Source organism: Ricinus communis, chromosome 3 (genome assembly GCF_019578655.1).
Source record: "Ricinus communis isolate WT05 ecotype wild-type chromosome 3, ASM1957865v1, whole genome shotgun sequence".
NCBI lineage: Eukaryota > Viridiplantae > Streptophyta > Magnoliopsida > Malpighiales > Euphorbiaceae > Ricinus > Ricinus communis.
The window spans coordinates 12,035,486-12,049,680 of NC_063258.1; the positions used below are offsets into that span (position 1 = coordinate 12,035,486).

A 14,195-nucleotide genomic window follows, 5' to 3' on the forward strand; every position below is an offset into this window, starting at 1 on the left:
AATTTTTATTTGATTAAATTTGATTTTCTTTTATGCAATTTTTTATTATTTAGGACATTTTAATATGCTTTAGTAGTTTGCTTTATTACACTTGCTTAAATTTGACTTGATTAGATTTAGTTAAAACTAGTTGCTATGTTTATGTGATTTTAATAATGAAATGATAAGTGTGGGGTTTAGCGTGATAAAGTTTATTTATGGCATTTATGTTAGTCAAAGTATAGCCGTTATGCTATATTTAATTTTTGGTATAATTTATGTTAACTTGATTTCTTGTTCAAATACTAATAATTCATTGCATTAGGCAATATGAGGGACCGCGATCAATCACGTCAATGCTTATGACGTCTTGCGTACGTATTTCGCCGTGGTGAAGGAATATCTTCCTCCACTTCACCTTCATCGGCGTCAACACGCACCACCTCCACCCCAGCCATGAACCCGATTCGATGCGAGCACCGGTTGCAAGTCCACACCGGGTCCTCATCCCTTATGGACATTTCGAATGCAGATAACAAGAGCTGCTTCCAAGTCATGAGATGGAAGCAAGTGATGGCTGGATGTTGCATCGACTTTGTATCCCTAGAAAGAGTGGATTGGCTCAGGATGTGCATGCCCTGTTCGGAAACTCGCCACACGCATGATTCTTCCGACATCATTGAGCTAACCTAGCGAGCTCATGGTGAATTCATAGCACCTTCTTTCTGCGGCAACAAATCCTGGCGGCATCGGCGATGCGATTTACTTGAGACTTGGGGAAGGGAGTTCTCGATGTCGGTTCCGGTCCGGCATGGGATTATGGGTGAGTAGGAGACCTTGGAGGTAGGATGCATCGTCAGCAATCTCGTCGACACCATATGGGATTCATTAGTACTGGACCAGATCGCATACTACCTAGCGGTCTAAAATCTAACCTTCGGATCATCTACGTATCTCCATACTTTATTAGCTTACGATTATAGGCGGGGAGATAGTTTTGGAGCGGTCATACCGGACTCTAGGCTATGCAACATCATAAGAAGTTTGACTTGGGATATTTGTTGGCTCGTCGAGTTAAGTTCGTTCATTCATAGTAGGCGGCTAGAAGAGATGCTGCCTTTGTTTTGGCCCGTATGTGACTAGGTTAGCCAAGAGATTGGATGTATTGGATGACATCTGTCGAGCTTTCACAGTTGGTGATATATGACACCACTAGGGATCGGATAGATGATCAATATGTAGATGAGCATGGCCTCGACACCGTGGCATAGTGCAGACTCGTCGTATGATAGTAAGGAGGTAGAAGCGCTGACTAGGCGAGCCAACCAAGCGGCTAAGATTCAGGATGTTAGGATTCCTATTGACCAAAGTATTTATGCCTACATCGGAGCCTCCTCTTCTTATTCTACAAGGACATTGAGTGCTCGGATTAGTGCTTTGGTACGACTAACTAGATCGAGGCTGCAATTTGATAGCACTATATTGGTATATGCAATAGAGAAAGGAGTTTGGGCAATTTCAAGAGGAGACTAAGGCCGGTTTTAGGGTTTAAACGATATGCTCCGGCTTATACATGGGCTAGATAGGCGGACCACCCGGATAGACCTAATGGTGGAGTAGATTCAAAGATGGCGGAGACCGGAACATAAAATCAGCGGTTCATCGATGAGATGGAGTTCGATCTAGCAGGTTGCTTCATGGACCCTATGCTACCACCACCGCCCCCTCATTCAGCGCCTTCCCCTACTCCTTAACCTTCAGTAGATCCGGCTAGTGAGGATGGCCTTCGGCAAACTACTAGTAGTGAAACAAAAATTTGTGCTATTTTTCTTTTCCTTTTCCTTTTTATTTCCTTCTTTATTTCTATTTTACTTTATTTTCGTTTCTTTTTTTGCATTTTCAATTTTATGTTATTTTCTGTCATTTTCCTTTCATGTTTTGTTATTTTAGTAGAACAATTTGCTTTGCCGTCTTGATATGTGCATTTAATATGATCATTATTTTTTTATGATGTGCTAGTTATGTGCTATACCCAGTTTTATTTTTTAACATTGTGGACAGTGTTATACTCAAGTGTAGGGTAGGTATCTGTGGCTATATCCTTTAATTGTTTAAGGCAATGATAATGGACTATTCTTAGGATTTAGGACCTAGGTTTTTCATGACATTTAAGTTTAGTTTATCATTTCGTAATTAATGACTTAATTCACATACTAGTAATTGATTGTCCCTCTCTATCTTTTGCTTTTGAAAGCAATTTCACTGTATTCAATATGTCAATTTGGTTGGGTTAAACTGGTGTTACTTGAGTTCCTTGTAAATTTACAACCTTTGATTGTGAACTTTGATTATGCCAATTTTGTATTCAATTTATGTGATGATTCAATTGATAAGTCTGGGAACCAATTGCAAAGTTTAGCCACTTCAAACGTGAGATTTTGAACTAAAAATTGAGCATCCATTGCACATTATGCTCACGACTTTTCTAGTTTGAGTGTGCACAGTACTTAATTTCGTTCCTAGAACTTGCTCTGTAATGCTTGTTGAGGTTACATAGATTTTTGAATACCATTAGATGATTTGGCGACTTAGGATTCACCACATCTGGCCAAAAGCCTACCCTTTGTTTCCATTAGTCAACCGGTTTGAGCCTTAACCTTTTCTTCATGATTTACACCTAATCACTACACATACACCATTCTATACATCTATCTTTCCTTTCATCTTATATACTGAGTAATTATGTGTTATGCTTCTTCATTTATGGAATCATAGTGCCTAACATTTTTCTAAATTCACTTAGTCTTTTTAGTCATTCTTTGATGCTCCCTTCAATCCAAATTGGATAACTATTCTTATTATTTATGTCACTAATCATGCAGCCTCTATATAAGTTGTTGTAATATATATACATAGTATATATCAAAAAATAAATAAATAAATAAATAAAAAGAAAAAGATTTCTGACTTATTTCTTAGCTCTTAGCTTTTCCGAATTTAATTCTTGCGAGCATCCTTTACTTCAAATAAGGCTTAGTGAGTATTTTTGTTATTTTGGCATTCAGCTCCTGAAGCATTCATTTCAAATAAGTGCATGATTTTTCAATATACTTTATACTTCTATCCAAATATTCTTACCTTTACATCAGCCCACATTTCAACCCTTATAAAGACCCTTTGATTTTGGTATTCATTTATTCAGCGGTGGCGAAGATGAGATTCATGAGCAAGCTTATAGTAAGCGGGTTGTGTGCGGTGTGTTGAGGAATTACTTGTCTACTTTTAAACAACTGTGAGTGATTTGAGAGATTCACGTGAGGCAATGGTTCTTAGTCTTTAACGTTGAATTGTTATATAAGTTGTGCTTCCGAGATGGTATTATTATAGTTTTCCTTAAAGGTGTATAACTTGTTAGTTACTTGAGTTTCATTCTTCATATGTTGAATAAGGTTGAGTTGTGAACTTTAGCATGGATTTTGAGGGGTGATTGTTGCTTGTGCATGTATTAAGTTATTGATTGCTTGAGGACAAGTAAAAGCTTAAGAGTGGGGTGATTTGATATGCATCATTTTATAAATATTTATATACCCAATTGTCTACATTTTTGCGCATAGTTATCTTGTTTTATGCAGAATCACTGTGTTTTGGTTCCTTTCACATTTCGGAGTCATTATCGAGGGACATTATCGATGGTGATGGAAATACGGCTTAATTACGAACCAAAATCCATCAAATTGAGCAAGGACTAGCATTCTAACGTTAAGCACGGACTGGACTCCGGCCGTGCTAAACCATCAAATAGTTTCCCTTTAAGAGTGCCATTTAGGCACGGTTTAAACCACTCTGACCTCCACCATGGCAGTGGTGGCCCGGCCTGCGACAAGAGCACGGCCGGGGAAAAGTCGTGAGTTCACGGAGCGGAGGTCGGCATAGCTTTGCCCTGCACTGGCGATGTACGGGCTTGTCCAACTGCCGTGTTGAAAGATTTATATATGAAAAAATGATTTGTTGAATTAGGGTTTGATTTTCCGACTTGATTCCACATATACAAGCTTAAGCCATCTTTTCCGGACTTGATACCGACCTTAGAAGACCATTCCATCTATTGAATGAAGGATTATATTGGTTTTAACATCAAATTGATCATGAGGAGATTTGGGAGCATTCAAGAGGCAAATTAGGGTTTATCATTCGAATTAGGAATTTAGGGTTTTCATCCAACTTGAAGAAGCGTGACATGCCTTCAATTTACTTTTCTGAATCTATTCTTTACTTTGTGTTCCTTATTAGTATGAGTAACTAAATTTGTCAAACCCATTGGGGTTCCTATGTTGTTGGATTGATTTTAATGCTTATGAGATTTTGTTTATCAATGCTTGTCTCTTCTTGCTTTCATTATTAATGAGAAATCGCTTTATTCATGAGACGTTGTGAGTTGTAGTATTTAGATTGCTTTATGTAATTGAGAAATTCATTTAGTAATTGGAAATTTTAATAGTAAGAACCGGTTAACGATCACTTAGAGATAAGGGTAATTGACTAGCCGGGATTAAGAATTAACAAGCTTAATAGAGGCGGGTTAAAGCTTAAGCTTAATTGAATAATCGATCATTAGGAAAAGATTCCAACTTTAGGTTATTAGGTTTAGGAATTCGGTTATCTCGCGAGGGAGACCGAATTCAGTTAAGAATTCGTCCACGGGTAATTACAATTGGTAATCAATATAATCTCTATCTTCACTAAAATCGAACTAGCTTAGGTCCTCTAGGGTTTGCTTTTTCCTTCAATTGTTTTCCTAAATCTTTTCAGATTATTTGACACTTAGTTAACCGCTTGTTTATATTTAATCATAGCATAATAACTTGATCGATTTTGTTAAGGTTAGATAACGTAAAACGCTGTAGTAGTTCTAAGATCACCCTTTTCCGAAAATACGACCTTGATACTCATTATTTGTGCTAGTCTGCATCGATAGGTTGACTCCCTTAGATTTTAGCTACACAAATAGCCTATCAAAATGCTTCATTAAAAGTTTGAGGATCGCTCTAGATCGGGATAAAGGTTCTACAAGATCGAGCGAGAGCTCCCCAGTCATAAACTACCTAAGAATGGAAGGTAGCAACCAAAGAACATAAGTAGTTAAAAGAATAAAATAAAGTAAAATAAAGACAGAAAAATAAAAATGGCTAAATTAAGACAAACACAAATTCACTCTAGCTAAAATCTAAGGCGTTGAACCTATCGATGCGGACTAGCACAAATGGTGAGTAACAAGGTCGTATTTTTGGAAAAGGGTGATCCTAAAACTACTATGACATTTTATGTTATCCAACCTTAACAAAATCGATTAAGTTATTATCTTTGTGGTTAAATATAAATAAGCGGTTAACTAAGTGAATTTCTCAATTAGGTAAAGCAAACCATAGGGGACCCAAGCTAGTTGGATTTTAGTGAAGATAGAGATTATATTGATTACCAATTGCAATTATCCAAATGGATGAATTCTTAATTAAATTCGGTCTCCTCTCAAGATAGCAGAATTCCTAAACCTAATAACCTAAAGTTGGAATCTCTTTCTAACGATCGATTATTCAATTAGCATTAAGCTTTAACTCGCCTCTATTAAGCTTTGTTAATTCTTAATCCTGCTAGTCAATTACCCTTATCTCAATTGATCATTAACCAGTTCTTGCTATTCAAATTTCCAATTACTAAATGAATTTCTCAATTAGGTAAAGCAATCTAAATACTACAACTCACAACGTCTCATGAATAAAGTGATTTTTCATTAATAATGAAAGCAAGAAGAGGCAAGCATTGATAATCAAAATCTCATAAGCATTAAAATCAATCCAACAATATAGCAACCAAAATGGGTTTGACGAATTTAGTTACTCATACTAATAAGCAACACAAAGTAAAGAATAAATTTAGAAAAGTAAATTGAAGGCATGTCCTTCTTCTTCAAGTTGGATGAAAAACCCTAAATTCCCAATTCAAAATGATAAACCCTAATTTGCCTATGGAATGCTCCCAAATCTCCTCTTGATCTTCAATTTGATGTTAAAACCAATGCAACCCTTTCTTCAATAGATGAAATGGTCTTCAAGGTTGAGTATTGAAGTCCGGAAAAGATGGCTTATGCACTGTATATATGAAATCAAGTCGGAAAATGGAACCCTTGTTCAAAAATCGTTTTGCCTTTATAAGTCTCTCAGGACGGCCGTGGTCAAGCCCGTGCTGATCAACGTAGGCGGTGTCCAGGCCGTGTTGGACCTTCGCGTCCTGCAACTCATGACTTCTTCCTAGCCGTGCCCTCGCTGAGTCTTTGAGCCACCACAGGCCTTGGTGGAGGCTGTGGTGGCTTCGGAAACCATGCCAAAATGGCACTCTTGAAGGTCAACTATTTGATGGTTCAGCACAGCCAGAGTCCAGGCCGTGCTCAACCTTGGAATGCTATTCCTTGCTCAATTTCATGGATTCTGGTCCATCATTGCATGTATTTCCCTTGATTACTGATAATGTCCCTCAATAATGACTTAAAACGTGAAATGAACCAAAACATGGTGATTCCCGGCATAAAACAAGATAACTATGCATAAAAATGTAAATAATTGGACATATAAATATGTATAAAATAATGCACATCACTATACTGCATCAGGATCTTATGCAAACAATAGCTAGGGTTGATTCTATGAATATTTGCAATCTTCTATGCAAAGGCCTCGAGGTACTTCCTGAAAGAGGCCAAAGTCATCTCCCTCTCCTCAGGACTCAAATCAGTTGCAATGATCACCGGCAGCTTCTTCGCCTCATCCAGATAGGCATAAGTCAAGTGCTTAGGCAACTCCTTCAACTCTAAGGCCGGTGGCTCCTCAAGTCAAAGTCTCAATTTCTACATCCCTGACCTATCAATAGCAATAAAATGGTCAACAGACCTGCTGGGCTCACTAGCCAGCAAACAAGCAAGTTGTTCCACACCTCCTTATTGAACAACTCCTCCTCATCCTCAGCCTGTAATGCCACCTGCAAAGGATCATCAAGTAATATCTCCTGCAATTGAGACTCTACAATATCATCTAAAACATCCACAGAGTATACAGTATCATCATGGTCAAGTGTATGTCTCACAAAAGTGCTAAGGTCAAACGTAATATTCTCATCACCTACTCTAAGCTGTCAACTTTCCATCACACACATCTATAACAGCCCTAGATGTTGCAAGGAAAGGTCTACCTAGGATTAAAGGGATGCTACTCTCACCTTCCATATCCATAACATCAAAATCAATAAAAATATAAACTTGTCTATCTTAACAAGTACATTCTCAACTATTCCCTAGAAAATTTCTCGGTCTTATCCATGATTGTATGCTCATCCTAGTAGGTTTTGGCTCACTCCAACTTAATTTTTCAAACAAACTACTAGGCATTAAATTGATGCTAGCTCCTAAATTAGCTAAAGCATCACTAATATGCAAATCACCAATAATTCAGGGAACAGTAGAACTCCATGGATCATTGCCTCTTTACTGGCAGCTTGTTTTGAGGAATGGCTGAGCACTCCTCATTTAATGTCACTAGTCCCAAGTCCTCCATCTTCCTTTTGTTGCATAGAATCTCTTTCAAGAATTTGCATACACCGGGCATCTATAGTATAGCCTCAATAAAAGGTAGGTTAATCCTCAGCTGCTTAAATAAATCCAAAAACTTACTAAACTACTGATCAACCTTTTCCTGCTTTAACCTGGAAGGATATGGAATTGGTAGCTGGTATTCTCTGATCAACCTTTTCCTACATAACAACATCATCATCAGCCATAGGTAAAGAGCTAGCTAACTGCTTACCTGATCTTAAGGTGACAGCCTTAACATGCTCCTCGGGTTTGACTCTGTGGTGCTGGGGAGCGTCATTGGTTGTCTCTCAGCCAACATCTTAGAAATCTGGCCTATTTGATTCTCCAAATTCTATATGGAGGCCTGTTGATTTCTAAGAGCTGTGTCTGTCTACTGAAACCTTTTCTCTGAAGTGGACACAAACTTCATCATCAACTCCTCTAAATTGGGCTTCTTCTCCTGGTTCTAAGGTAGTTGAGAGAGAACAGTCTGCTGTTGGGGTTGTTGCTGGTGCAACCGCTGAAATCCTGGTGAACCCTGGGTATTGTTATTTCGCCATCCAAAGTTGGGATGGTTTCTCCACCCTGAGTTGTATGTATTGTTGTACGGGTTTTTATGCTAGGTGGGCATATTTCCCATATAATCAACCTGTTCATAGTCAGTAGAAGAAGAAGATGAAGAAGAAGTAAACATACCTCATGCATTACAGTTTGCACTGTAGTGCAGGCCACCATAAACTTCATGACCAAGCTTTCTTGCTTGGCACACTGGCAGAGAATCTTCTTGGCTAAAAGCTCCACTGGTACCACGGTGATGAAGAATCTACAGTTCTGCCTCACCGTCCTAACTGATGTGCATCATTTTATACATGTTTATATGCCAAATTACTTCTAAATTTATGCATAATTATCTTATTTTATTCCAGAATCACATATGTTTTAGTTCCTTTCATGTTTCAGGTGATTATTGATAAACAGTATCAGTAGTCGAGGGAAATACGTGCAAATATGGACCAGAATCCATCAAAATTGAGTAGCGACTACCATTTCAAGATTGAGCACGGCCTAGACTCTAGCCGTGCTGAACCATCAACACTTGACCCTCAAGAGTGCCATTTTGGCACGATTTTTGAGGCCACCACGGCCTCCATCACGACCCGTGGTGGCTCAATACTAGCAAGGGCATGGCCAAGAAGAAGCCCTAATTTATGGGACTTGGAGGTCCAGCACGGCCTGGACTCCGCTCATGCTAATCATCAGGGGCTTGACCACGGCCGTGCTGAGATATTAATATAGGCAAATGGGAATTATTTTGCTAGGGTTCGATTTTTTAACTTGATTTCACATATACATGCACGGACCATCCTTTTCTAGACTTCAATATTCGACTTTAGGAGACTGTTTCATCTATTGAAGGAAGGATTACATTGGTTTAAACATCACATTAAAGATCAAAAGTGGATTTGGAGGCATTCAAGAGGTAATTTAGGGTTCATCATTCGGATTTGGGAATTTAGGGGTTTTCTTTCAACTTGAAGAAGAAGGGTGTACATGCTTTCAAATTGCTTTTCTGTATTTGTTCCTTACTTTATGTTGCTTATTAGCATGAGTAGCTAGAATTGTTGAACCTATTGAGGTTCCTATGTTGTTAGATTGCTTTTAATGTTTGAGACTTTGATAATCAATGCTTGTTTCTTCTTGCTTTCATTATGAATGAGAAATCATATTATTCATGAGACGTTGTGAGTTGTAGTGTTTAGATTGCTTTATGTAATTGAGAAGTTTATTTAGCAATTGAAAATTTGAATAGCAAGAACTCGTTAATGATCACTTATAGATAAAGGTAATTGACTAGCTGGATTAAGAATTAACAACTCTTGATAATGGTGGATTTAATATAAAGGCTAACCTAAAATCAATCGTTAGGAATAGATTCCATCATTTAGGTTCTTAGGTTTAGGGATTCGATATTCTCAAGGGAAATCAAATTCAATTTAGAATCCACTCACGGATAATCCCAATTGGTAATCAATAAAATCTGTACCTTCACTAAAATCCAACTAGCTTAGGTCCCCTTGGGTTTGCTTTTTCCTTTGATTGTTTCATGAAATCCTTTCAGACTGTTTGACACTTAGTTAATCACTTTGCTTGCATATAATCATAGAATAGTAACTTCATCAATCTTTTTAGGGTTAGATATCATAGGACACTGCAGTAGTTCTAAAATCACCCTTTCCCGAGAATACAACCTTGATACTCGCCGTTACTACTAGTTTGCATCAATAGGTTCACTGCCTTAGATTGTAGCTACAGAAATAGCCTATCATGTTTTTGGCGCTGTTGCTAGGGAAACTCTTGTGTGAACTAAAGTGAATTTGTGTTTGTGTTAATCTAGCCATTTTTATTTTCTATCTTTTCATTTCTTTTTATTCTTTATTATTCTATTCATTCTTGTGTTCTTTGCTTCACGCCTTTTTATTTTAGGTAGTTTATGTCCATGAGCTCTAATCCTACTCCTATAGACCCTCTTGCTTTGAACTAGAGCGATCCCTCCGTCTTTTGAGGGAAGCGTATGCAAGAAGAAGAGGAGGCCGGATAGAGATTGAAGCCCACAATGAATAGGCTAGCAGGGATGGGAGACAACAACCAGTTGCGGAGGAAACTAGGACTATGTACCGGTTTGCTAGACCTTCTCTTGAGGGGACACAGGATGAGTATATTGCAACTACCAATGGCGGCCAATAACTTCAAAATAAAGTCGAACGTGATACAAATGGTCCAAAATAGTGTACAATTTGGGGGACTGCCGAGCGAGGACCCAAATCCTCACTTCGCCAACTTCTTGGAGATCTGCGACACCTTTAAGATAAGTGGAACAATTGATGATGCCATTCGATTCAGGCTGTTTCCTAATTCTTCAACTGAATGAGAGCCAAAGATGGGCTGCGATCACTCCCGATTAACATTATTACGACATGGAGATCATTGGCTGAGAAGTTTTTATATAAGTACTTTCCTCTTGCTAAAACTGCTAGATTGAGATATGATATATCTTCTTTTATGCAGTTCGATGATGAGAGCATGTACGATGCTTGGAAGAGGTATAAAGACTTGCTCCGATGTTGCCCACAGCACAGACTACTAGTATGGATGCAGGTTCAGACCTTCTACAGTGGTTTGAACCTTGCTACTTGGCAGATGGTAGACGTTGCAGCAGGTAGGGCCCTGAGCAGTAAGACGGTGGAGCATGCGCAAAATCTGATAGAGGAAATGTCCATGAACAACTACTAGTGACAATCCTCTAGGAGTCGTCCAATCAAGCAGGGAGTGGTCAACAATCTAGACTCCACAACAGCCTTGGCAGCTCAAGTGGAGCTTTTGACCAAGAAATTAGACCAGCTTCAGATGCCGGTTCATGCAGCCCAGATAAGTTGCGAGTGTTTCGGTGGTCCGCGCTATGGTGCAAACTGTAATGCGGGAGGTATGTTTATTTCACCTTCTAATTCTTCATCTTCTATTGTTTCTGCTGATCTTGAATAGGTAGACTATATGGGTAGTGCACCTATACAATAGAACAGCCCATACAACAATACATACAACCCCGGTTGGTGAAATCATCCCAACTTCAGTTAGAGGAATAACAACGGCTAGGGACTACCCAGTTTTCAGAGGTTGCATCAGCAACAGCCACAACCGCAAGCTGGTCCACACCAACTACCTCCACCTGATGAGAAGAGCCTAATCTCGAGGAGTTGGTGATGAAATTTGTGTCCTCTACCGACAATAGATTTCAGCAGACGGACAGTGCATTTAGGAATCAGTAGGCCTCCATTTAGAATTTGGAGACTCAAATAGGCTAGATTTCTAGGATGTTGGTTGAGAGGCAGTCAGGGACTCTGCCTAGCACTATAGAGCCCAACCTGAGAGAGCATGTGAACACAATCATGTTGCGGTTAGGTAAATTTGTTCTTAGTCCTTTTGTTTCTAACACTAATGCTAATCCATAGGTAGATTCAAGCAAGGAAGTTGAAGCAACCAAGGCAAAGGAACTAGAGAAGGAAGAGGCAGAGGAGATTCTACTGAGGGAATACCAGCCCAAAATCCCATACCCTACTAGATTAAATTAGGCACAACTCGAGCAATAGTTTGGTAAATTTCTGGATATTTTTAAACAACTCCAAATAAATTTACCTTTTTTGAAGTTATTTCATAGATGCCTCGATATGCAAAGTTCTTAAAGGAGATTTTTAGCAAGAAGAGGAAGTTTGAAGACTCGGCATTTGTGACATTAAACGAGGAATATTCAGTAATTTTTCAGAATAATTTATCGGAAAAGCGATATGATCTAGGGAGTTTTACTATTCCTTGTGTTATAGGTAACTTATTTGTCAATGATGCCTTAGCTGATTTAGGGGCTAGAATTAATGTAATATCGTATAGCCTGTTCATAAAATTGGGGCTGGGAAAAACCAAACCCACTAGGATGAGTATACAATTAGCTGATAGATCTGTTAACTATCCTAGACGTATTGTAGAAAATGTACTGGTAAAAGTAAATAAATCTATATTTCCTATCGATTTTATGATCTTAGACATGGACGGTGAGAGTAGTGTATCCTTAATTTTAGAAAGACCTTTTCTTGCAACATCTAGGGCAATGATAGATGTTTGTGATGGAAAGTTAAAACTTAGTGTAGGGGATGAGACTGTCACCTTTGACTTGCATAATCCCATAAGTCAGTCTTCAGATCATAATAATGCTATGTGTGTTGTTAATGTAATTGACGATGATATTGAGACACACTTGCAGGAAGTGTTAGTTGAAGACCCTCTACATGTCACTTTGCCAAGGGGAGAAAAGCATGAGCTGTCAAATGAGGAAGTGTTAGAGCAGCTTGAATTTATGTTAGCAAACGAGCCAACTAAAAATACTAATGAGTTTACTGTGATTCACAGGATAGGTATGCAGAAGTTGAGGCCATCACTTGAGGAACCGCTGGTTCTTGATTGGAAAAAGCTTCCATAGTGTCTTGACTATGCATATATAGATGAGGATAACGGGCTACCGATCATTCCAGCAGCAGACTTGACAACCGAGGTGGGGGAAAGGACATTGCCCACTCAAAGGATGTACCTAAAAGTGGCTGCTAGGAGGACTGTTGACATTCTGAGGACCCATAACCTGGCAGCTAAAGCGCAATAGATGTGCGTAGAATACACACATCTAAATGGGGTTTTTAAGGCTGATTTTATGTACATTTGGATATGAATTGGTCCCAACACTCACCCTATGCGTTTGTTTGTGTGCATTAGGTCCAAAAGAAGCCAAAGAGTGATAAAGGGAAGAATTGGAGCAGAATTGGACGTCAAAGTTGCTAAAACAAGTCAAGTTTGTGCATAAGGAAGCTAAACACGACCGTGTTGGTTTTAACAATGGCCGTGTTCCCAACACGGGCACCAAAACGACCGTGGTGGGTGCATTTGACAATAGGAAAAAGATGCGTTAAGGAGCATGACTACAGAGAGTAACATGGGCATCAACACCAGGCCCTGTTCCCAACATGGGCATCAACACAGCCATGTTCGCGGCAGCTAGACGAATTAATTAAAAGAAAGAAAAGAGGGAAAGGCGAGAAGAGTAGGGTTAGGACGTTCCAAACTCATCTCTTTCTCTCTTTAAGGGTTTTTTGAGCTGGAACCAAGGAAAAAGGAGACTTGGACCAAGGTTTTAATTGGATTCCCTGCAAAGATTGAAGATTGGGCGAGGTTCGTTGATTGGTTTCAATTCGAGCAAGAGGAACAAGATTCAAGATTGGGGAAGAGGAATTGGAGCTGTTTACTCTCATCCAAGGGTGTATTCGGGTTTCTCTACCTTTACTCATTGTTGTAATTGAATTCTTGTGGGTTTTGATAATGAACATGATTAGGGTTATTGATTTTGTAATTGAATTGAAATTCCAAACTCAATATTGATTTGCAATGTAAGTGCTTATTGATTTGTTCTTCATATCTTGTTGAATGATTATTGGAATTTGAATGTTCTTAAGAAAGACGTTTAGGTTTGGATTGTCCTTTGCAATCTAGAATTGAATTCGCCTAGAGATAGGGTGTTCGTTCTACCGGATTGAGAATTAACAATTCTCAATAGTGTTAAATGGTACATAATACTAATTTGGATAATTAGGGTTAGGAAGAGATTTCAACCTAATTAATCTAAGATGTTAATGTCCTAGAGAAAGGCGTTAATTGCATAGAGATTTTCCCATGGAAATTGAATTCAATCAATCAATTTCGTCTTTGGTTTCCATTCCTTAGAGACAAGAATTCCCAAGGCGTTATTCCTTAGCTTGAATTAATCCTTCCCTAGTAGCCATAGTTAGACAACAATTAGAGTATCTATTAGTTAATTTAGGAATTATTCATCATTCATTTTAGGCTAATATAACAGAGAACAAAGTAGTAACTCTAGGCTTTCACTTTCCCGAGGAATATGACCTTGATACTAGCCATTAGTGCTAGACTGCATCGATAGGTATACTGCCTTAGATTGTAGCTCCATAGATAGCAACCATCAACTGACATGCAGCAACAGCAAACA

At 38.6% G+C, this 14,195-nt stretch overlaps 1 protein-coding gene and 1 non-coding gene across 2 annotated transcripts; one reads left to right on the forward strand and one right to left on the reverse strand.

The window, feature by feature from the left end:
- Nucleotides 1-10,630: 10,630 nt before the first annotated feature.
- On the reverse strand, nucleotides 10,631-10,737 carry LOC125369659. The gene has a single exon (XR_007215336.1). It is a non-coding gene; the product is annotated as a small nucleolar RNA R71 (small nucleolar RNA).
- Nucleotides 10,738-11,810: 1,073 nt separating this feature from the next.
- Nucleotides 11,811-12,623, forward strand: LOC125369540. Its single transcript, XM_048372310.1, has one exon. The coding sequence runs from the start codon at nucleotides 11,811-11,813 to the stop codon at nucleotides 12,621-12,623; it is 813 nt and encodes a 270-aa protein (XP_048228267.1).
- Nucleotides 12,624-14,195: the final 1,572 nt, after the last annotated feature.